At 39.5% G+C, this 23,835-nt stretch overlaps 10 protein-coding genes and 2 non-coding genes across 12 annotated transcripts; 8 read left to right on the top strand and 4 right to left on the bottom strand.

Annotated features, from left to right (window-relative positions):
* Positions 1-190: 190 nt before the first annotated feature.
* On the top strand, positions 191-2,984 carry utp14 (U3 snoRNP protein Utp14; the record flags this gene model as incomplete). The annotated part of the gene is made up of 2 exons (XM_056180775.1): positions 191-457; positions 504-2,984. 2 exons carry the CDS (start codon positions 191-193, stop codon positions 2,982-2,984), a joined length of 2,748 nt encoding a protein of 915 aa, XP_056037069.1.
* Positions 2,985-3,221: 237 nt separating this feature from the next.
* Positions 3,222-4,151, bottom strand: SOMG_01981 (homocysteine methyltransferase; the record flags this gene model as incomplete). Its single annotated transcript, XM_056180774.1, has 1 exon — positions 3,222-4,151. The coding sequence occupies one exon, from the start codon at positions 4,149-4,151 to the stop codon at positions 3,222-3,224; it is 930 nt and encodes a 309-aa protein (XP_056037070.1).
* Positions 4,152-4,719: 568 nt separating this feature from the next.
* On the top strand, positions 4,720-6,331 carry pzh1 (serine/threonine protein phosphatase Pzh1; the record flags this gene model as incomplete). Its single annotated transcript, XM_056180773.1, has 2 exons — positions 4,720-6,215; positions 6,280-6,331. 2 exons carry the CDS (start codon positions 4,720-4,722, stop codon positions 6,329-6,331), a joined length of 1,548 nt encoding a protein of 515 aa, XP_056037071.1.
* A 525-nt stretch (positions 6,332-6,856) lies between these two features.
* Positions 6,857-6,940, bottom strand: SOMG_20087. Its single transcript is given in 2 exon segments — positions 6,857-6,892; positions 6,903-6,940. It is a non-coding gene; the product is annotated as a tRNA-Tyr (tRNA).
* Positions 6,941-7,525: 585 nt separating this feature from the next.
* SOMG_20086 lies at positions 7,526-7,619 on the top strand. Its single transcript is given in 2 exon segments — positions 7,526-7,563; positions 7,574-7,619. It is a non-coding gene; the product is annotated as a tRNA-Leu (tRNA).
* Positions 7,620-7,855: 236 nt separating this feature from the next.
* On the top strand, positions 7,856-8,959 carry SOMG_01979 (ubiquitin-protein ligase E3; the record flags this gene model as incomplete). The annotated part of the gene is made up of 1 exon (XM_056180772.1): positions 7,856-8,959. One exon carries the CDS (start codon positions 7,856-7,858, stop codon positions 8,957-8,959), a length of 1,104 nt encoding a protein of 367 aa, XP_056035986.1.
* Positions 8,960-9,446: 487 nt separating this feature from the next.
* On the bottom strand, positions 9,447-12,262 carry sec21 (coatomer gamma subunit Sec21; the record flags this gene model as incomplete). The annotated part of the gene is made up of 3 exons (XM_056180771.1): positions 9,447-10,091; positions 10,142-12,189; positions 12,232-12,262. 3 exons carry the CDS (start codon positions 12,260-12,262, stop codon positions 9,447-9,449), a joined length of 2,724 nt encoding a protein of 907 aa, XP_056035722.1.
* Positions 12,263-12,637: 375 nt separating this feature from the next.
* Positions 12,638-16,588, top strand: mip1 (TORC1 substrate adaptor; the record flags this gene model as incomplete). Its single annotated transcript, XM_056180770.1, has 1 exon — positions 12,638-16,588. One exon carries the CDS (start codon positions 12,638-12,640, stop codon positions 16,586-16,588), a length of 3,951 nt encoding a protein of 1,316 aa, XP_056035715.1.
* Positions 16,589-17,203: 615 nt separating this feature from the next.
* Positions 17,204-18,971, top strand: ssz1 (heat shock protein Ssz1; the record flags this gene model as incomplete). Its single annotated transcript, XM_056180769.1, has 2 exons — positions 17,204-17,281; positions 17,400-18,971. The coding sequence occupies 2 exons, from the start codon at positions 17,204-17,206 to the stop codon at positions 18,969-18,971; spliced, it is 1,650 nt and encodes a 549-aa protein (XP_056035978.1).
* Positions 18,972-19,459: 488 nt separating this feature from the next.
* On the top strand, positions 19,460-21,197 carry rbm10 (RNA-binding protein Rbm10; the record flags this gene model as incomplete). The annotated part of the gene is made up of 4 exons (XM_056180768.1): positions 19,460-19,708; positions 19,758-19,988; positions 20,032-20,613; positions 20,658-21,197. 4 exons carry the CDS (start codon positions 19,460-19,462, stop codon positions 21,195-21,197), a joined length of 1,602 nt encoding a protein of 533 aa, XP_056035717.1.
* Positions 21,198-21,599: 402 nt separating this feature from the next.
* Positions 21,600-21,992, top strand: rps2202 (40S ribosomal protein S15a; the record flags this gene model as incomplete). Its single annotated transcript, XM_056180767.1, has 1 exon — positions 21,600-21,992. The coding sequence occupies one exon, from the start codon at positions 21,600-21,602 to the stop codon at positions 21,990-21,992; it is 393 nt and encodes a 130-aa protein (XP_056035716.1).
* A 417-nt stretch (positions 21,993-22,409) lies between these two features.
* mug165 (Clr6 histone deacetylase complex subunit Mug165) lies at positions 22,410-23,333 on the bottom strand (the record flags this gene model as incomplete). The annotated part of the gene is made up of 1 exon (XM_056180766.1): positions 22,410-23,333. The coding sequence occupies one exon, from the start codon at positions 23,331-23,333 to the stop codon at positions 22,410-22,412; it is 924 nt and encodes a 307-aa protein (XP_056035719.1).
* Positions 23,334-23,835: the final 502 nt, after the last annotated feature.

The following is a 23,835-nucleotide window of genomic DNA, read 5'->3' as shown; positions in this document are numbered from 1 at the left end:
TCATGGAAATTTTAATTGTTATATATTGGCCTCGTGCCGTTGTTAGTTTCTGCAATTCGAAAAGTACAATTACAATAATATATTCATTTCAAAGTATTCAATTGAAAAATCATATCTTGTCTTATGAATCCAGTATCGTAGAATAGGTGTTTTATTCAGATGTTGTTGAAATTCTTCCACTACCAACAACATGGCTAGGAGAGGAAAATCGGGAGCGAGTAAACCTCAAGCTGTTTTTGACAATAAAAAAAGAAGAAAGGCTTCGGAAAATAAAGTTTTGCAATCCTACGATGAGAAAAATGAGGATTCGTTCGTCGATGATGAATTGGACGACGAAAACGATACCGGATACCATGTTGGCGTGAATTCCGACAGCGATGAAGAAATTGACAGTGACGAAGCTTTCGATGAGGATGATGAAAAAAAATTTGCTGATTGGTCTTTTAGTGCTTCTACAGTATGCGCATTATAATTTTGCTATATAGCTACTAACAAGCATTCAGGCTAAACATATCCCCAAGAGAAAATCAACTCAGCCAGTTCCAGATAAAAAGAGAGAAACCATATCTTTAAATGAAAATGAAGGTTACAATGAACAGCCGGAAAGCGAAGATGATGATGGAGCTAGTATTGATGAAAACGAAATGGTCGATCTAGACACAGTACTAGACCAACCGAGCTCTAGTGAAGAAGAAGAAGAACATTCCAAAGATGCGGAACAGAAGAACCATTTACAACACACTGAAGGAATCATTGAAAGTGATGATTCTTCATCAGAGGACAATTCTTCAGAGGACGAAAATGATTCCTCTGATGAAGACGAAAATTTAGAAGAGAGTGATATCCGCAGCTCTGAAGATGAAGAGTCTAGCGACGAGGAAGAAAATGATGCCAAGTTGGATAATTTGAAGAGTTACATTGATTCCTTAAATGATAAGCGAAAGGCTGAAGTGTACCCCGAAGATGAAGAAGGTAAAGAAAAGACTGTTGAAAAAAAACGTGTTAAGCACAATCCAATTGAATCCAACCGTGAATCTGAATTCAATTTGATTGGAAATGACGATGGAAAGATCGGACTTTCTGATCTCTTAGAGTCCGTTCAAGTTGACAATCGGTTGAAATCTTCCTTGAAACCTTTAGTTAGTGAGTCTTCTGCTGTATCAGCTTCAAAATTAGACGCCCCTTTGGCAAAGCCCGTCCAAGATCGTTTGGAGAGACAAGCTGCCTATGAGCAATCGAAAGAAGACCTTGAAAAATGGAAACCTATCGTTTCGGAAAACAGAAAGGCGGATCAGTTAGTATTCCCTATGAATGAAAGTGCGCGTCCTGCACCAAGTAGCGCTGCGCTGGCTTCCAGTTATAATCCTGAAAGTAAAATCGAGAAGACGTTGGACACAGCTCTCATTGACGCAGGTCTTAAAGATGAAGAATCCATGAGAAAGCAGGAAGAGCTTGCTTTAAATAAACTTTCGGTTGAAGAAGTGGCCGAAAGAACCCGTCGTTTGCGTTTCATGAGAGAACTCATGTTCCGGGAAGAACAGAAAGCCAAACGTGTTTCCAAGATTAAAAGTAAAGCGTATCGCAAGCATTTGAAGAAACGAAGAGAAAAAGAAGAATCTTTGTTACCGAAAACGGAAGAGGATATGGAAGCTGAGCGTCTAAGAGCCGAGGAAGCTCGTGCTACAGAAAGAATGACGCAGCGTCATAAAAATAGCAGTGCTTGGACTCGAAAAATGCTTGAGCGTGCAAATCATGGTGAAGGAACAAGGGAAGCAGTTATGGAGCAAGTTAGAAAAGGGGACGAATTAACACAACGAATTAGTGGTCAAACGGATGTTGACGGTGTTGACCATTATTCCGATGATGGTTTAGAAGACGCAGACGATGTTTCTCGTGCGTTCGATAATGTAAGAGAGACAAAAGAGCCAGAACTGAAGGGCGTTTTGGGTATGAAATTTATGCAAGATGCTTCCAAAGCAAGGGCTCGCCAAGTGGAAGATGATATGAAAGATTTTGAAACAGAAATGGCTAATATACCTAATGGGGATGCTTCTGATACGGCGGAAAACGAAAATAATGGTGTCTTAGTAGGAAACAACGCAGGGCGTCGATCATTTGCTCCTTCAAAAGAAGCATTGAAGGAAATCCGATCAGAACGTAAGAATCCTTTCTTAACTGACGCTCAAAAAGAACAGCGTGATGAAGCTGAGAAAACTAAGAAAGAAAAGAAAAAAAGTAACAAGAAAGATAATAAAGAAGTAGAAGTTTCTGTGGCCGATGATACAAATAACCCATGGTTACAAGGTCCTCGTCATCAGAAATCTACCTTGGCAGACGTTAAGAAGGATAGCTCAAAAGCTGAAAAACTTGCTCACAGAATGAATACTGACAAGGTAAAATCATTACAGGAATTAGTACATGAACCTGAGATTCAGCCGGACAAAATATTCAACGAGACGTCTTTTCAGAGCGAATCAGAGCAAGAGTCGGATCAAGACGTGCCCACGTTGAAATCTGCAAAAGGCAAGGTGGCTATTCAGCAAAGGGAATTGGTCGCTAGGGCTTTTGCTGGAGACGATGTGGTTGCGGAATTTGAAAAGGATAAAGAGGATTGGATTAATGAGGATGCGCCAAAAGAAGAAGACCAAACTTTACCTGGTTGGGGTTCTTGGGCAGGCACCGGAGTTAAACAGAAGAAAAATAAACCGAAAGCTGTAAAGAAAATTTCAGGGCTGGACCCCTCCAAGCGAAAAGACGCGAATTTACAGCATGTTATTATTAATGAAAAACGCAACAAAAAATCAGCTAAACTCACCGCTGATAGTGTTCCATTTCCATTTGAGTCTCGAGAACAATATGAAAGAGCCCTCAACCTACCAATGGGTCCAGAATGGACTACCAGAGCCTCTCACCATAAAGCTGTGGCTCCCAAAACTGTCACAAAACGTGGTAAGGTTATTCAACCACTTAAGGCGCCAAAATAAACTCGTTTGGATACAGCCGTATTGCATGGTTTCTATCATTTTTGGATTTTTCCGTTTTGGCGATTCGAATATCGTATAAGGAATTGAGATAGATGTATTATAACAATTTAAATTAGGGTAAAATGGGTTTTAGGAACTATAATAAAAGTGTATTGGTAAGCATAATGCATTGAAGGATTCTATAAACTTGGTAAAAGCAGAAAAGTGTTAGGTAAGCTAAATAAAAAAGCGATAATTTCAATGACATCTAGTTCTTAAATTACCAACATGGCGGATATCTGTTTCACAGCAACCACCAATAACAACATTGCCGTCATTCAAGTTAGAGTATTCAAAAGAGGAGTCCGCCCATTCCTGAGGAGAGGGAGCAGGCTTTACTTCGGAGGTAAGAGAAGTCGTATAGGGATTAGGATAACCACGGCCGTCAGGATACAGCATGACAGTTTTGTCAGGATGATTTATGAATAGTTCCGAGAGGGAGCTTGTTATGGTCGGAAGTAAGCTAATGTGGCAGCAATTCACGCCGACACCCCAAATATATTGAGAATTAGTGTCCAAAAGTGCTGTGAGAATTTGCTTCACACGGTCAAGACTTTTTAAATCAGGGCAAGTGCTAGTAATCCAGCATCGCTTGTTCCAACCCTTGAAGTCAGTCAAAAGCTTGTGCAAGGCAAGAGCCTCAGTGAGGTGTGGAAGACTTTCGAATGCCATAAAGTCGATCTGCTTGAAAGCTTCTGGATTGGAAGACTGAAACTGTTGAACGCGCTTTTTATGAAAGTTGTAAAGCATATCAAAGTCACCAGGCTTATCGTAAACCATGCGGTACTCCATGGCTCCTGGTATGGTTGCAGCATGGCTACCCAAAGTAAGAGCGACATACTTTTTAGGAAGCTGGGCCTCTTCTCTGGCTTGTAGGGCAAGGACCATACTACGCGAGTAAGTTTCCAGTAGAGGGACCTTTTCGACTTGCTCGTCATAAATTGATTCGTCAAGTTGGTAGGTAAATGTGCTTATAATATCACATACTTTAAGGTAATCCTTATGGTGTTGCAATACTTCGTTTGGAAATTGCACAAGGGCTTCTGAAGTCCAAAGTCTTGACGACTCTAGTTTTTCAACCGGAATCTTTGACAGAATGGAAGTGGAACCTGCGTCTAAAATCAGCATTTTAGGTGTTAAGTAAGTCAAATCAAAAAATCAGGAAAGTAGTGACCGCAGGAAAAGTGAAAATAGTAATAAGATTGAAAAAATATCACAACGTTACTATGGACAATTCAAAACAAACTTTCCTTTTATTGTTTTTACAAGAAAAATTGAAGAATTCTCGAAGTGTTATTCTACCATTTACCGAAAAAGTCTTCCATTTCGTTATGTAGGTCACCATTTCGAATCTTGGTGAACCCATTTTCGGGCGATTGCGTCTGTAACAACTGGCCGCAATTTACCTTCCATGGAAACTCGCTTTTTACCACAAACCTACGAATCTATACAATTCGCAGATTTAACGGGATATAAACATACGAAAGGATTGATTTGAAACACAAAAGACACAAGAGTGAAAAAAGCTGAAGGGCTATCGAAAAGATACGAAATAGAATTGGAAGACTCATAGAGGAGAGACAAAGCGGATTTTTTGGCACTAAATGCAAGCAAGTAACTAAATAACGTAAAAAAGAATTTTTAGGAAAAAGAAAGATTAAAAATTCACACTAGGAAACGAACTGATTGAAACGCAATGGGACAAGGGAGTAGTAAACAGAGTGATCACCGTTTGGATTCCTACCCTTCCTTTAGTCGATCAGATACGCAGGGTTCAATTCGATCCTTCAAATCTTTAAAGACAGCCTTACGGAAAGATAAAGATAAAGATTCGAGTTATGATCGAAGAACGTCTACTGATACCACCAACAGCCGCCATAAGTTTCCAGAAACACCGCCCAGCCTTCCTCCGCCGCCATCGCCGGGCATTTTGGCTACATCGGGTTCAGGCTCCAACCTGCACCGTCAAAATCAAGAAGAATGGGCCGCAGCTGGCATGGGCTCTAGTCAATCGCCCACTTCAAATGCGGGTGGTGTCTCATCAAGTAATATCAGCTCCGGGGGGTTGGCAAGTAATCGGTCGCTATCACCACCGCCGCTTTCTTCGGTTGCCTCTCCTGGATCCTATGACTCGAATCATGAACCGATAGCAGATTCAACAAGTGCTCCCGGTTACCTTCAATACGACCCACAGGGACCGGTTGTAATCCCGAATTCTGCTTTATCTGCGATGAATCCGGATGATCCTGATGCACTGGTGAGTCTAAATGTTGATGAAATGATTCAGCGACTCATTCATGCTGGATACTCTCGAAAAAGTAGCAAAAGCGTTTGCTTGAAAAACGCAGAAATTGTTAGTATTTGCATGGCTGTGAGGGAGATTTTTCTTTCACAACCCACCTTTTTAGAACTCATGCCGCCTGTCAAAATCGTTGGTGATGTCCATGGGCAATACTCGGACTTAATTCGATTATTTGAAATGTGTGGATTTCCTCCGAGCTCAAACTATTTATTTCTTGGTGATTACGTTGATCGTGGTAAACAGAGCCTGGAAACAATTTTACTTTTATTCTTATACAAGATTCGATATCCCGAAAACTTTTTTCTCCTTCGTGGAAATCATGAATGTGCTAATATTACTCGTGTATATGGCTTTTACGATGAATGTAAACGACGTTGCAATATTAAGATTTGGAAGACCTTTATCAACAGCTTTAATTGCCTACCTATTGCTTCCGTAGTTGCTGGCAAAATTTTTTGTGTGCATGGGGGATTGTCTCCTGCACTAAGTTCTATGGATGATATTAAAGATATTACTCGGCCCACTGATGTTCCTGATTATGGTTTATTAAATGATTTGCTGTGGTCTGACCCTGCAGACATGGAAAATGATTGGGAAGATAATGAACGAGGTGTTTCATTTGTATTTAACAAAAATATTATTCGGCAATTTTTGGCAAGGCACGATTTCGACTTGATTTGTCGTGCGCATATGGTAGTTGAAGATGGTTATGAATTTTTTAATGAGAGGACATTATGTACGGTTTTTTCTGCCCCCAACTATTGTGGAGAATTCGATAATTGGGGTGCTGTCATGAGTGTTAATTCTGAGCTTCTTTGCTCTTTCGAACTTATCAAACCATTGGATCAAGCTGCCATTCGGCGGGAATTGAAAAAGAGCAAACACAGCGGGTATGAAAATTTAATGATGAGTTTTAGAAGTATACTAAGGATCATGGTACTAACCTTTTTGTAGTATGGCTGTTTACCAATCACCTCCTGCTGAGCAGGTTACGCAAAGTGTCTGAGTTATTTCTTGTCATGCATTGTTTTATATGTTTGTCCCATGGAAGAGATACGTGGTTAACTTCTAAGGAGTCCCATATTTGCTCTTCTTGGAGTGATTCTTTTTCCTGTGGATTCTTTTTATTCTTGTCTCTTTATTTTTAATGGAAATTTAATTGCAACCTTGATGATGGGAACTGTCAATATAGCAGTTCTATCAAGACACTTTTTTACTTGCATTCCCTCAATGGCTTATTGATAGATCTTTGAAAAACGAACTTATTTTATACAACTTTTTATTTCTCGTTGTCTAGATGTCTTTTTGACTTTGCTTTTTTTCATGTTTATTGTAAGAAAAGTAATAGTTGACTTCTTGATTGCTATGAAGTATGTTCCCTATAGTTTGGGATCAGACGATGAAATAAAATGAATTCAATGTATTCCAAACATGAGAATGGATAAGTAAGAGATATGAGAGAAAACGTAAAATCAAAAGAAAAACCAACAAAAAACAAAATTCGCATAAAAAAGTGACAAATAAAAAATTATCTCTCGAGCCAGATTCGAACTAGCGACCAACCGGTATCTTTAACATTACAGCCGGATGTGATAACCAACTACACCATCGAGAGTACTGTTAGTAATTACAGTACAATAGCCCATTTTAACTACAATTTGACTCTCTTATCGAATGGAATTTTTAGGATACTTTTAAATAGGAATCTTTTTTATGAATAGGTATAAACACCATCGGGATAGAACTGATAAGTACTACCTTCGACATGATACATTAGTATTTGTAAATAGGGAATAGAGGAGATCGACCCTTCAAACGTTTCCTTGCGGTTCCTACGTTTCTTGTGTATAGAAATCACATAACTTATAGTCACTACGTATAACTAAAGAAATAAAAATATCAGAAAAACCGCGTTATGAAAAGCAGAACCGACTTCTTTCCTATTTCCTGTTCATTGTTAGTCTATACAGTAAGAAGAATCAAAACATTTTATTCCATTTCGTCAACAGCGAATAGAGTTGCATTTATTTTGGTTTATTAATCTTACCAAGTGCAAATTCACAGTTATTTTCTTTGTATATCTCAATTATGGGGATCTTTCTTTTTTTTTTGTTTATTATCTTGTAAACAAACAACTCCAACTACCATTCGGTTACAAAAAAACTTTATAAAGCTTTTCCTTCTATCATCATCAACAAAAGGCGAAGTGGCCGAGTGGTCTATGGCGCTAGCTTCAGGTGAAAGCAATTGCTAGTCTACGTTTGTGGGCGTGGGTTCGAACCCCACCTTCGTCAATAAATTTTTTTGCTTTTCTTTTTAGTTTAGCGACCTTCAAAAATGCTCGCTAAAGGTTTTAAAGAGGATGGAGGGTAGAGTAGCTCACCATTATCATAGTGTGTATACTACGAAGTATCGTAGTGAAGAGGATTTACGATGTTTCAGAGGATATTAGGAACGATTGGCTTCCTCACACAACCCCAACGCTGCCAGTCATTGTGACTCTGCACCGCATTCTCTAACGACTCACGATATGTCTAACTATTCTATTATATTATGTACATTAGCTTCCATAAGTTATGTTATTTTGCTTGAAGTCATTGCTTTTGATTTTGGAATTCTAGACAACATCTTGTCTCCCAGCCGATTTGCTGCTAACACGGATGTTGCTCTGCAACTTCCTGCACGAAATGTCACCTTGTGGGCAAGGCAGGCTAGTTTTGGTAAAGGATTAACGAATAGCTCTTTGACAACGAAGATTCGGCTTTTCCTGCCCTCGAATTTCCAAGATGATCTGACGGGTTGTTCTGGGAGGTCGGGACATGAACAATTGAGCATGTCTTTGCCCGTAGATGAAGAAAAGAAAGGGTTTCGAAGGATTCAGGAAGACTCAATTGACTTTGTGGAATCACAAAATCACAATGACGGGGATGACGACGATGCACTCAACTTTCTTGTAGTGCAGCGAGGGAAATGTACCTTTTTTGAAAAAGCACTGCATGCTCAAGATTCAGGATTTCAGGGAATTGTCGTCGGCGATAATAGAAAACAAATTAACTCCCATCTGCAATACATGGTGGGTCCAGGAAAGGAAGACTCCCGCGTCTCCATTCCATCCCTATTTGTTTCCTCTACATCCTTTAGCATTCTATATTCTGATATACTGTATTCAGAAAACCGCTTTCTCAAAATCTACGCCAAGCCGGAGGAACTCAGTGATATGTTTTGGCCCTTTCTTCTTTGCTTTTCTCCTTCTATTATCATGCTCGCAACTGTTCAAGCACTTGCTATTCGGCGCATCATCCGTACTTACAAAAATCGGTCGAAAACAAAAGAATTCATTCAAAACTTACCCTCAAGGACGATTTCTCGTGAAGGCTTCTACGAAGAAGACGTTGAAAATGATATCCCAGACAACGAAGCTGTTCCTTTAATGGACGAGACTGCTCGACGTGCTGCCTATGGCGTCGAATGCGTCATTTGCCTTGAAGCTTTCAATCGCGGCGATAAAGTCATCGCATTGCCTTGTAAGCATGAATTTCACCGAGATTGCATCTCAAAATGGGTCGTTGACTACAGACATACCTGCCCCACCTGTAATGCTGTCGTACCTTTCGCCGGTTCCTCTGCCGAATGAGCAACCTTGTTTATGTTCCTTGCTCTCAGTATTCACTCGTTCCTATTTTCCCATTCCGTTAATCCATTTACGCCGCATGAGTTATTTTATTATTTTTTCCTGATATATTCCGTTATGTTTGATGTTAGAGCCAAAACTTTTAATGAGTAATCGATCCACATATTTCTTCCATGCCCTCCTGTTTGTTTTCATTTTTCGTTTTTTATATATAATTCCTTTCCATTTGTTTGTTTAGTTTGGTTAAGATAATTCAACTGATTTTAAATATTTTTACACAGAGCTCATAATAATCACTTCTTAACTGTAGCTTATTTACATTTAATAGTACTCTTTCAAAATTCATTCATTCTCGTCTGCCTAATAAAATTAAAGTTTTCCTTTCTATCTATCTTTCACTTATACATAGCTTTGTTAATTCCGTCTTTCGAATAATATCTGCTTTCATGAAATTCGTTTCTCGTTGGATCAAGTAACTTGTCTCGACTGTTTATCCTTCAAAAGCGGTTGGCAAACTTTCTGTAGCTTTCTCGTCTTCGGCTCTTGTAATTAATTTGATGGTGACACCTTCCGCGCCGTTCGCACGAATCATCTTTATAATTGCAAGCACTTTTCCTCCGGAAACAAATCCACCGCACAATTTCAGTACATGCAAGGGTGCATCATCGTTTACATTATCTGTTCCATCCACGGGCTGCATTTGCAGAAGCTCCACCAAGTGAGAGCATGCGGCTTTGAAAGACTCTATTTCACTAAGAGAATAAACTGCGGAACTTTCATGATCAAGTTGCTCCCAATGTTCATCAAAATTGGAGAAAGTGAAAGGAATACAAAAGTCTCCATACTTAAGCCACAAATCGTCAATATTGTACTCATCGTCGTAACCTTCTTCTTCCGGTTTGCCAGTATGAGGATCAATCTCTTTAGAAGTAAAGCGTAGTACATTTTCAATGACTGTAGGAGTATTGAACAAATCAGAACCTTCATACGAGAAACTGACATAAAGTGAAACTGGTTCGTTAGCAGCAACTGGCGCAGGGATCACAAATTCCTCGATTAAATTTTCATTAGATGATACGCAGCCAACGGTGACATTCTCCAAAACAACCTCCGTTAATGTATTCTGAAGTTGATACTATAACTGTTAATATGACCTGTCCTTATTCAAGGAATGAGTCGACTTACCTGAATGACAATATGTTTTTCAAATATATGCTTAATGGCCTTAACCACGTACTCAGTTTCACGTTCGGTAACATCAATTAAAGAAGATGACTTCAAAACCGGACCAAAAGAACTGAACTCAGGGATGGATTCCAAAACAGACTTAAATTCGGTTTCGGCTTTGACGACCGCTTCAGCGCTTTCATCAACGACTGGAGCTGGTGCAACTTGAGAAATCTCAGTGGATGCCGTCTTAACCTTGAGATTTTCTGCATCAATTTGTTCTTGAGTTAACGTTGGCACGGCCTCAATGTCGAAAGGTTGGTCAAATTTGTCACCAGTAACGTAAAGAACAAGGCTACGCTCCAATGCTGGAATAGAAGGAACTTTATTAGATTTGACAAAAGGCAGGAAGGAATCCATGTCATCCAAAACTTTAACGCTTAAAGCAGCCCGATCGCGCACCTCATCATCAGCATCATCCAAGCATCTGGAGAGAATAACTCTTACGCTATGCTTAACAAAATTGTCCTTGACATTGACACCAAATTTAGTGAGCGCACTAATAGCGGCCGAACGGACAATTGCATTTTCAAGCATAATTCTGTTATAGATATACCGAATAAATCTTGTTGGTTCTGCAGCTTTAGGTCCTTCTTCACCTAGTATACAAAGGATACGAACTGCAATCTTTGGATACTCGCAGTCTTCAATAAACTCGCATAGCTCGGCAAGGGCTTTCTCCTTCGATTCAGGAATGTATTTGATCATATCGAAAATAGCATCGATAGCAGCACGTTTAAACTCGTAACCACCTTCGTCACTAAGTATATTGCTAAGAAAGGATAACATCGCCTCTTGTTTACGAGGGAATTTCAAACATAAGGAACGAATGGCATCAACGACGATAATCTTGAAGTTATCGGGAATTTCAGACATAAAATTAGCTATTTGTAACATGAGACGATCAACAGATTCTTCATTTCCGGTTTTGAGTAAAGTGGTAATAGCATAAGTAGCTATGGAGCGGTTCGCATCAGTAATTAGACTTTCGATCATAGGATTGCAAGAGTACAATAGATGAGGTCGGGTCATGGCTAATTCATTTAAAGTACGGATTGCAGAAAAGCGAGCGGCAGAGCGATGGGAGGTAAGGAATATAGTTAATGCAGCGACTACGGGACGTAAATCCTCATCACCAAGGGTCTTTAGGCGAATCATGTTTCTAGCAATCTCCAAATTGACCATATCGCCTTTACCTTTCAACCAGTTGTGAAACAAAGGTACCATGTCTTTACGCATGTCGGGATATTGATCCATAAGACTAGCAACATAACGGACGTACATGACAAAAGCATGAGAATTGGAAAGTCCAGCAACCTTCGAAGCAATATCCCGAAATATTTTTAAGACAGCAATATGGTCAGACTGTCTAATTCTATATAACAGAGCAAGTGCATGATATTGGGAGATACCGCTGGCTGAAGGCATATAACCTAAAGAAGTGGCAAAGAAGGGCGAATTAGCAACCTTTCTGCCAACAATATGAGAAGTTGTAGCATCCTGAGCCTTGTTGCTCCAGCGGGATACCACATCTTTGGCTACTGGATATAAGTGATACGCGGATACCAACGCAGCGCTAGCAACAGCAGAAACTGGATCAACGACAGCGGTTGTAAGAATACGCTCAATAGCGGGAACAGTGTTCGCGTCAATTACCCGAACAAGTGAACGTATAGCGTTCGGACGATAAACCACTTCACTCCCCGTTGCGGTGTCTTTCATAATACTACTAGTAATCATAATCACATCCTGCGCGATCGAAGACAATTCCTTGATTATAATGTAAACAAATTGTCTTAGATTAGGATCCTTGTGCTGAAAAAGCTTCGTGATGCCAAAAAACAATTCAGTTGCTTGCTTTTCAGGAAATCGATCTCCTGTATACAACAGATATGCAATCTTGCAAAGCAACATCCGGCTTTTCCGGGGTGAAATTGATGATTGGTGAAATGCTCTTGCATCTTGCGTTACAGAAATCTGATTAATATTCGAGAATATCGACTCATCTATGCTACAATTAGACACTTCGTATGTTCCCCGGTACTTACCGTTATCTTCATCTTTTTTGGAATAACTCATTCTTATGAAGGTTCCCTCTCGTCTACTTGAAGTAGCAAGATTACTTCCCTTCTAATATCGCCTAAGCTGTGTATTGTTGAGGGTAAATAGTAACTACCCTACAACGTCGAGATCCAGCTGCAAATAAAGATAAAACCTTGCAATACACTAAACGGAAGAACGAAAGCAAACAATATGCTAAACACAACCAAATAAATCATTAAATGCTTTTCTAGCCTGCAACTGAGGTCTACAGCAAAATACCAGTTGCTTCAGCAGAATTATTTAACCGTTTACTAATTACGAAAATATTTTTCTTTGAATCAGAAAAACATTTGGATAGTATTCCAAGAGATTAGAAATGATTGTATGAATTAACCACCTGGTTTGCACGAAATGAATGACCGAAATAGCGAACACTCCACTAGCTCTAGGACCCATAGGTCTATTTTGAGCTTTAATACGAATGAGACAGGAAGTGATGGCTATACAGAAACTAGTAATTGCATGACAGAGACTGGTGGGGACACGACAAGTTCAGCGAATGATGGTTTTGGAGTTGCATTTCCTCAACCCAGGCATGGGTTTGAAGAAGAATACAATAATGCAGAATATATTAATATGCTAGAACAAGTGTTTTATATGTATTATACGGATAAGCGGCATCGCGGTGTGATTAGTAAAAGGTCTGCAGAAGCCACGGAAACTATACATGACTGGAGAATGCGTGAAAGGTTGAAAACAATATCAGCAGCACTGTTAGTATGTTTAAACATAGGAGTAGATCCTCCTGATATAATCAAACCCAACCCTTGTGCTAAATACGAATGTTGGATTGATCCATTTTCCTTGCCCGCTTCTAAAGCGTTGGAAGCTATCGGAAAAAATTTGCAGCAGCAATATGAAACGCTCAGTATGCGTACTAGATATCGTCACTACCTTGATCCGGCAATTGAAGAAGTAAAGAAGCTTTGTATTGCACAACGCCGAAATGCTAAGGAAGAGCGCATATTATTTCATTATAATGGCCATGGTGTTCCTATGCCTACTTCTTCTGGTGAAATATGGGTATTTAACAAAAATTACACTCAATATATTCCGGTATCTTTGTATGACCTACAGACGTGGTTAGGAGCGCCTTGTATATATGTCTACGATTGCAGTGCTGCTGGAAATATCATTGCTAATTTCAACCGATTCGCTGAGCAGAGAGACAGAGAGGCTTTCCGTCTTGCCAAACAAAACCCTAATATTTTGGCTATGCCATCGCATGCCACCAGTATCCAACTTGCAGCCTGTGGTCCAAAAGAAACACTTCCTATGAATCCTGATCTTCCTGCCGATCTTTTCACGTCTTGTCTGACTTCTCCTATCGAGATATCTGTCCGGTGGTATGTGCTTCAAAACCCATTTCCCAGCAATTTGAACTTGAATATGCTTTTGAAAATACCTGGCCGTTTGCAGGATCGTCGCACTCCGCTTGGTGAATTAAATTGGATTTTCACAGCCATTACGGATACTATAGCTTGGAATGTTTTCCCCAAACACCTTTTTCGAAGACTTTTCCGTCAGGATTTGATGGTAGCCGCTCTTTTCCGCAATTTCCTTTTAGCCGAACGCATTATGCTGGTGCATTCATGTCACCCACAATCTAGTCCTCCTTTGCCCCCGACCCATGATCACCCAATGTGGAATTCTTGGGATCTCGCCATTGACAACTGTTTGTCCCAACTTCCGGATATGCTTGAAGCTGAAAGCAAGGGAGTTTCTTATGAATATAAACATTCCATGTTCTTTAGCGAACAATTGACAGCTTTCGAAGTCTGGCTTTCTCAGGGCTTAATAACTCGCAAACCACCTGATCAATTGCCTCTTGTATTGCAAGTCTTGCTTTCGCAGGTACATCGTCTTCGAGCTTTGATTCTCTTATCTAAATTCCTTGACCTTGGAATTTGGGCCGTTGATTTAGCTCTATCCATTGGTATCTTCCCTTATGTTTTGAAATTACTGCAATCACCTGCTATAGAATTAAAGCCAGTTTTGGTATTTATTTGGGCAAGGATCTTAGCGGTCGATGACTCATGCCAAGCAGACTTACTCAAGGATAATGGTTATGGGTATTTTGTACAAATCTTGAATCCAAATTCATCAATTTTTCCTTCAAGCAATATTTCTGAACACAGAGCTATGTGTGCATTCATTTTAAGCATTTTCTGTCGAGGATTTCCACAAGGACAGTTAGCTTGTCTTGGTCCTCAAGTATTATCGCATTGTCTGAGTCATCTTAATAGTCCTGATTCATTGCTTAGACAGTGGGCTTGTCTTTGTATTGCACAACTCTGGGATAATTATTCCGAAGCAAAATGGTCAGCTATACGTGATAATGCTCACACGATGCTTGGTGAGATCGTTTTCGATCCTGTCCCGGAGGTTCGTGCCTCAGCTTTAGTAGCTTTGACCACATTCTTGGGCTTTCCCGACAAAACAGAAGAAGTCATAGCTATTGAAACATACATTGCCTTCTCTGCCCTTGTTGCAATGTCAGATGCATCTCCTATGGTGCGTCGCGAACTGATGATATTTTTATCCCATTTTGTGGTTTGCTATAAGAAGAGATTCATCGTAGTAGCTTATGAAGATAGCATATCTTTGAATCCAAGAAAAAAACAGCATACCCCCATTAGTGAATCAACTATATTTGAGACTGTTTGGCAAGCTATTTTGAGTTTGTCAGCTGACCCGAGCGTGGAAGTATCAATGGCGGCGGAAGCCGTTGTAAATTATGTTTACCAAACTATTCTTAACTCATCGCTAAAAGATGAATTTTCTGCTTTCGTTTCTAAAAGTTTGCCGGTTCCACGGAACCCAATTACAGCCCAAGATACAGTCACTGAGAATACTGCTCTTGACGGTGACTCGCGATCTTATTCTGCGTCCCGAAGTCCAGCTGAAAGGACAAAGTTAAATAGATCGTTTTCTTTGACAAAATCATTAAAAGGACTGGCTTTAAGTTTCTCAGGAAATGATAAAGCTTCTGACATACTTTCACTCAATGGAGACAGCAAAGCAAGTGACTATGGAGCTTCTCGCCTGACGGATGCTAAAATTCCTGTTCCTCCTTCTTTTAACAGTATAGAGTATCAATCTGAACTTGATATGCCTATAACGAGCCATTTCTTCGACTGGTCTCGTAAGTATTATACGGAACCTCAGATGAGACCTAATGAAGATGATGAACCCGGCAGCGTTTGCTACAACCAACGCCTTTGGAGAAGAAACAGAAACGAAAAGCTCATTTATCAGACAAGACCTCTTGCCGAGCTTTCTGGGAATAACCATTGGAATCAGCAGGTTTCATCGATAAATAATGTCTTTACTCCGAAAAAGCTAGTTTTTCATCAATTTGAAGATCAACTGGTATCACTAAGCAATAACAACTTAATTCAAGTCTGGGATTGGAGCCGTTCTAAATGCCTTAATGCTTTTAAAACTGCTTCGAATTTAAGAAGTGATGTTATGGATATGCAACTATTAAACGAAGACGACATTGCTTTGTTAATGACCGGTACATCCGAGGGCATTGTTCGCCTTTATCGCAACTATGATACCGAAGACGTCGAACTGGTGACTTCTTGGAATGCATTAGGGGATTTAATGTTTGGAGACCGTGACGCCGGTTTATTACTTAATTGGCAACAAAATTGTGGCCATCTCCTTGTAGCTGGCGATGTTCGCGTTATACGAATTTGGGATGCGTCGAAAGAACTATGCCATTCTAGTTTACCAGCCAGAAGTAGCAATGGTATTACCAGTCTTACCAGTGACCTTGTGGGATGTAACGTTATAGTTGCAGGTTTTTCTGATGGTGCATTAAGGGTATATGATAAACGATTACCAGCTAGGGAATCTATGACAGACGTTTGGAAAGAGCACGGTTCAAGGATTGTCAATTTGGAGATGCAGTCGTCAGGAATGAGAGAATTAATTTCGGCTAGTACAGACGGTGAAGTAAAACTATGGGATATTCGATCAAATCATAGTTTGCTTACAATTCCTGCTCATACAAATGATTTGATGTCTTTAAGCGCTCATAGCCATGCCCCCGTGTTTGCTACTGGATCTTCCAATCAATATGTAAAGGTATGGAGTACTGATGGGAAAAACATCAACACATTCCGTGAAAGTTCTCGATTTTTGACGCATTCTAAACTTGGCGGGCTTAGTTGCCTGAAATTCCACCCTCATCATCTAATGTTGGCATGTGGTGACAGCACAGACAATCGGATAAATTTCTACTCTTGTAATAAAAACGAACTAATCACCAATGCTGTTAATGAATACTACTAATAATTCATCCCGATGCTTAATAATATTTTAGCAAGAATGTCTTTGCCTCGTTTTATGTCCGGGAAAAGTTCTATAATTAGACAGTCTATATTTAAGCCTTTTTTGTACCTTCATATAAAAATAAAAGTTTTGCTACCACTCTAATTTATGATTTTGCAACAGTACCTAAGTAGTCAAGACATCTAAAAGAAGAAATGTATAATGCTTTTTTGATCTCGTCGATTCGTATTTACGCTTTTGGCTAGATAGTAGTATATGGCGTTTTCTAAGCTTCAGCTTTGAAACAGGCAAATGATGCGTTCAGCAAGTAGCAATGTCTTTGCAGTTTTTTTCTTACTCAATTACTTTTTGCAAGCATTCGTTCATCGGTGATGAGTATAGAATTCATTTAAGGCAGTCAGAAGAATGGTGAATAAATGGATTCTTTGAAATTCATTCCAAATAGAAACGTTCGAAAAAAAAAAAAAAAAATTAATATTTTACTAATCGTTCAAGTAAAATACTAATTTTTTTGAAGCTATTGGGATTACCGACTTTTACTGGCAAATACCACCGTGTTGGCGTGTTATATTAGGGTGTTGTACTACTCTTCTTCCATCCACCAAAATTTTCAAAATGGCAGAATCCGAGGAATATAAGACTGTCATTGGTATTTCTTTTGGAAACCAAAATAGTTCTATCTCTTTTAACAGAGTATGTAAATTATTTATAGGAAAACTTGCGTGTCACAAGTTTAGACATAGATTCTTGTGAAGCTAAGAATTTCTTTTCTTCTTTGCGCTTATTTAGAGTACTAACTTTTTGTTTTCAGGATGGAAAAACTGACGTTCTGGCAAATGAAGAAGGAAATCGTCAAATTCCTTCTATTTTGTCTTACCAAGGTAACCAAGAATACCATGGTGTTCAAGCTCGTGGCCAACTTGTTCGCAACGCCGACAACTCTGTTACCAACTTCCGTGATTTGATTGGTAAACCCTATCAAGAAGTTACGAACCATCACTGCCATTATTCAGCTTCTCCTGTCAATGTCGAGGGACAGGTTGGTTTTAAGGTCACTGTTCAAGAAGATGAGGAATCTCAACCAAAGGAGAAGGTCGTTACTGCTCAAGAAGCCAGTACTCGCCATTTGCAGCGTCTTCGTGAATCGGCCCAAGACTTCTTGGGTGTTAAGGTTGATGGTTGCGTTATGTCCGTCCCTGTTTACTTCACTGAAGAGCAAAGAAAGGCTTTGGAAGCCGCTGCTGTTCAAGCTGGTCTCCCCATTCTTCAATTAATTCACGATCCTGCTGCTATTCTCCTCGCCCTCATGTATTCTGAGTCTGTTCTTATCGACAAGACTGTTGTCGTTGCTAACTTTGGTGCCAACCGCTCTGAAGTTTCCGTCGTTTCTATCAAGGGAGGTATGATGACCGTCTTATCCACCGCTCATGATGAAAACCTTGGTGGTGAAGAATTGACCGATGTATTGGTCAAATACTTTGCTAAAGAGTTTGAAAAGAAGAACGGTATTAATCCCCTCCAAAATGCCCGTTCCGCTGCCAAGCTCAGGGAACAATGTGAACTTACCAAGCGTGTTCTTAGCAACAATACCAACGCTTCTGCTGCTGTTGATTCCCTTGCTGAAGGCATTGATTTCCATGCTACCCTTAACCGTCTTCGTTTTGAACTCGCCGCTGCTGCTCCTTTGAACCGTATGGCCCAACTTGTTGAGCAAGCCGTTAAGAAAGCTAACTTGGAACCTTTTGATGTTTCCGAAGTGGTTTTGGCTGGTGGTGCTTCTAACACTCCCAAATTGACTTCTTTAATGGAAGGAATTTTCCCTGAACAGACCGCCATTCGTTCCACTAGCTCTGTTACTCCTTTGCCTTTTGACGCTTCCGAACTCGTTGCAGTTGGCTCTGGTGTCCAAGCCTCTTTAGTTGGTCACTTTGAAGCTTCCGACATCGCTTCTTCTATGGAGTCTGCCATCGTTGAAGCTCCTCACCTTACTGCTCCTATTGGTATCAACGAGGGTGGCAAGTTTGTCACTCTCTTGGACGCCGAGACTGCCTTGCCCACCCGTAAGGTTGTTGAGGTTGTCGCTCCCAAGGAAGGTGGTGCCTATATCCCTATTTTCGAGGCTGAGCGTTCTGTCAAGATTACCAAGGCTGAACCTGAGCCTTTGGATGAAGAGGAGGCACTTTCCGATGAAGAAGAGGAAGAGCCTGAGGAGATTAAGGAGCGTATCGCCGTTCCCAAAACTCTTCTCGCTACTATCAATATTCCTGACGTCTCACCTAATTCGAAGATTGAGTTGGTTCTTCAATTAGATGTCGAAGGAAAGCTTACCGCCACTGCTCGCCCTAAGGATGGCAAGGGTTCTAGCGTTCGTGGATCTGCATAAAATTCTGGTTTTGGTTGGTAAAAACATCTAGTAATTCTATAAAGTATGATTCCCTAAAATCGGTAATGTAGTCTTTTTGCTTATTGATGCACAGTTTTCATCAATGTTTCTCACTTTACAAAGGCACTTCTAGAGAAGGTGAAAGGACGGATTGAGTTGTAAACGGTCTGAGTAAGCATGTTAATTACGTTAGATTAGTTTAGAGAAAATGGGATTATAGAGTTGCGATTATGTTGACAAGTTTGAAACTAGTGCTTTGTAGTTGTACTGGTATCTTGTTTTGTGCTTACTTTAATTAAACGTTTTAGTTTTGTTTGCTAGTTTAATAGTTTCGTCTAAATGAAACAGTATATTTTGGAACAGTAGGCATGCCGAACATATGTGTCAAAATTTGGACATTCCTTATAAGTGCTAAGACAAGAAAACAACCAACCCATTTTCGTTTGGAAGGGAGTATTATTTTTTTTTCACTTTTCACTTTATTTTTTATGATTTTAGGTAGAAACAATGAGCATAAGCAAGAAAAATTAGGCTCGATGAAGAAGTCTGTTTCAAATATGGATACCCTCGTAAACACAGAGAGAAACATCATTCAGGAGAACGGCAGCGATATGGACGAAGATGTTGAGAGAAAGGATGAAACAAATTTTAAAGCCAACTTCGCTCCAAGATTTGCGGGAGTGCCAAACCAAGAAATTATTCTGCAAGGGTTGGCTTCCTCAACAGATGAGAAACACGTACGAACTAAATATATATTAATTCCATAGGCTTACCATCTATTTGAAGATTTTAGAAGTGATGAGCGAAACCGGTGCGGAAATTGACAGTATTGTACTTATACGCGATAAAGTTACTCGTGAATCGAAGCGCTATAGCTTTGTAAAGTTCATATCTTTGACTAGTTCGAAACAATGGATGGAAAGATATTTTCCTTCAATTCATATTGATGGTAGAAACATTAGTGTCCGCTACTCAAGAGAAGCTCGAGAGGAAATTGATGGATGGAAATGTGAAAACGTATTTCTACTAGACCAATTTTGACATTCACTAACTATTTTAGTGTGATTTGTTGAACTATTCATTTCGAGATGCCTGCTTCAAGTGTAAAACTTTACGATCGTATGTTGACAATACAGAACGAAATGGAAGCAATGATGCTGGCGATATTCCTAGTTTATATCTGTTATTAAGAAACTTAGATCGCTCTTTAACTGATCTTACACTTCTCAAAGGCTTGTCAAGATTGGAATGCAATGTCCAAAGATTATTTATGATTCGACGAAAAAAAGATAATTTGTTTTGTAGCTATGCCATTATTGAATTATCAAATGTTGATGAGGCTGCCAAAACGTTAACAAAGGCGCGAACATTTATAGGAAAACCCTTCACGATTGCTTCTCGGAAAGTGTTTGTTGATTATATTCATGAAGGAGTGTTTGTTCCAGCCCAAGGACAAGTTGATGATTGGAAATTTCCTACTAAAGACGGATATCGTGTTTATTGGGACGAGAATCTATACTGCTCTATATTCATCCCCGAGAATGTTGACCAAGAGCAATTTAAACCAATTGAAAAGGCATTGAAACAAAAGAAAGAAAAGCGAGCAAGGACAACCCCGGCGGAACCTCCCTCAAACAAAAAGGTATTGTCTATACACATACCAACCTTTTTTATTAACATTTATAGATTGCTCTTACTTTGGCACGTTGGCAAGGCGCCCAGAAAGAATTAACGGAGGATGTGCCTGAACTTACTGAAGAAGAAGAGAAATTTCTTCTACAATACATTTGGAAATCATCGCTTATCTGTGTCTTATGTGAAAGAAAGTTTCACAGCTGGGGTCATATACTGAAGCACTTGACACAATCTTTTCTGCACCAGAAGAACTTGAAGAATAATCCCCTTGTTAATGCTGCTGATGGATTCATGAAACGTATTCGAGAAATCGAGCGCCCTGATTATAGAGACAGAGCTACTGAAAGAAGAGCTATCCACATTACTGATAATACCGATTCTTTGAAAGAGCCCAACTTCTCACCATTGCCTGATCTGTCCCTTGGAAACAAGTCTACTGAAGTATATTCGCAAGAATCATTGGAGCCGACAGCTTACCTGCCAGGTGTTGGTTTAGGCACCAAAAACGCAAAAGTAAAGATTAACATGACACCTGTTGATCGAGTAAAAACCCGTGCTAGATCCTTGTACTTTGAGAATCCTACAGAATAATAATCTCAATGTCTCAAGTGTCCGATCCATAAAAATGCTATTTTATTTATTTATTTAATTGATTATATCATATTGGTTTGCTTTTACTTTACAATAATATCCGATATAAGAATCCAAAATCATATAATATATATTAGGGTAGGGTTTAGTGACTGTTTTTGGGAACGAACCACTCTATTTGGCGACGTGTTTTAATTCTGCCTTCATCAGCTATCTAAAACTGTTTGAAAAATAAAATCTTAAACAATAGGTATGATTCCAACAGAGGAAAGATGCAAGCGTGTGGTTATTGAACAACATTAGTTCTTCACTGAGCTAATGTACTCAATAACTTGACTCTTTTTCTTGAATCTTTAAACAAGACACTCAAGAGAAATCTAACGCTTTCATTAGAAAAACAAAATGGTCCGTCAATCCGTTCTTTCTGACTGCTTGAACAATATTGTCAACGCTGAGCGTCGTGGACGTCGTCAAGTGCTTATCCGTCCTTCTTCCAAGGTCATTGTCAAGTTCTTGACTGTCATGCAAAAGCACGGTTACATTGACGAATTCGAAGAAATTGATGACCATCGTTCTGGCAAGATTGTTATCCAGTTGAACGGCCGCATCAACAAGTGTGGTGTTATCTCTCCCCGCTTCAACATCAAGATTAAGGACATTGAAAAGTGGGTCAACAACCTTTTGCCTTCTCGTCAAGTTGGTATCATCGTCTTGACCACCTCCCGTGGTATCATGTCTCACAACGAAGCTCGCGCCAAGGATACTGGTGGTAAGATCCTTGGTTTCTTCTATTAAATTGAAAAACTCAAACCCGAATAGCTGGATAAATACCGATGTATAGCGACATTACGGTTGAAGCTGGTTGAGGAACGTTATGTTTATGAGGTTTTAAAAAGGTTTTGGTACATTAATTGAATCTCGTGAAACATGGGTTTTTTCATTGATTATGTATATTAATATCTGAATATAATGCATTTTGTAAATAACCAAGCGCGTAAAATATTGGCATAAGCTTTAGATTGTGGTACTTTCAATGATGTTAATGTATGCAGTTATATGTGAAGGGCTTTGACTACGACTTGATCGTTCTCGTGGGGCATTGGCTCGCATTTATATAAATAGAAATATAATATTGTATATAGGATATATAAAAGTAACAATAAACGCAACCGTGAAATGCGTCGCATTTTTTAGTCCTATATAAATTCATAGCTAGACATTGCAAAGAGCCAAATCATCTAGGGCTTGTTGGTCGGAAAGGACACTTGGGATTTGAGGTAAGAATATAGGGGCCACGCGAGGTAAGGTAGATTCGGAAATTTGTTGAGCTGGCTTAAATTCTTGCTGGGTCGTAGAAGGGTTGGATATTGGAGTCATGTTATCGTATAGACGGCGTCCACACAGATTTTGATACCGTTTCATCGTTTTGCATAATAAGTGTTGCCGTATAAGCATAGCATACCTTTGATAGTTTTTTGAAATTGTTTGGAGCCTGTAGGAAAGGTAATGCTCTAACTGACGTTGAATAAGGGTTGCTGAATTAGTAGAGATTCGTATCCGATAATCGTAATCGGCAGCGAAAAGTTGAAGCTCCTGATTAATCACAGGGTGTTTATTTGTATGAATACCATGTTCTGCTTTTTCCATTTGGCTAGAGTAGTATTCAGCGAGAGCTTTTGACAAGCGATGGAAGCGAGATTCAAGAGTAGCTTTGCGGGATTTTAATTCAGAGGCAGTTGGAATATTCTCTGAAGACTGTGAATTCGATAAAGTGCTGGAGGGTTTTGACTTTATGGCTAATGCCTTGTTTTCAAGGGATGATAAATCGCTTGTCGTTTTGCTTCGATGCATTCGTGCCCGTTTTATACTTGGTGCTTCTGCCTTTGATCTTTTTGTTCGCCTTGCTCGCTTTGTATGACGGGGATAAGTTGGTGCGCGAGAAGCGGACAAAGCTGCTACATTATTCTGAATAGAAGAAGAAGGATTAGAATTGGCAATCAGCGTCTGGTACAGTCCTTTTTGAATTTGCGATTTGGAGGTTGAGGCGACGGATATTGTCGAGTCAGAAAGCTCCTGTGAAGAAAATCGAAGGGGTGGAGTGTCAGGATAATGATATCCTGAATCTTGAATCGACATAAAGGATATGTTAATGTAGAAGAAGTATATGCAGGTGCGAAATGCGTAGAAACCAGAAATCAAGAATATGAAGTATGTAAGCTCGAGCTCAAAACAAACTGGAAACTTCCGTTTTCGAGCATATAAATTGCAAAGTAATTGATTGATAATTATCAAACTTAATTAGGATCGTCTAGTTGGATAAAAGCGTCCCTATGGAATGAGAAAAACAATTCACAAAACAGATTGTTCGTCCAAGAAATCAATGGTTTTTTTAGACTCTCTAAATAAAAGTAAGAGATTGAATTTAAACAAAAGAATTACGAGACAAACAGAACACTAGGAGAGTAAATAAATGGATAGAATCGATGATAGATGAATAGGACCAAGAAAATCCTAATAATTTACAATCAAAGCCAACGAGTTGAAAACGAGTGAATGATCCTTGAAAAGGAGAGGAGTCCCTTTAGTTGAATAAATAAATAGATAATGAAGCAAAAGAAACAAGGGAAATTTCGAAAAG

The sequence above is a fragment of the Schizosaccharomyces osmophilus genome, chromosome 1 (genome assembly GCF_027921745.1).
Source record: "Schizosaccharomyces osmophilus chromosome 1, complete sequence".
Lineage (NCBI taxonomy): Eukaryota > Fungi > Ascomycota > Schizosaccharomycetes > Schizosaccharomycetales > Schizosaccharomycetaceae > Schizosaccharomyces > Schizosaccharomyces osmophilus.
The sequence above is the reverse complement of the archived record's forward strand: the minus strand, read 5'-3'. Positions and strand labels throughout refer to the sequence as shown.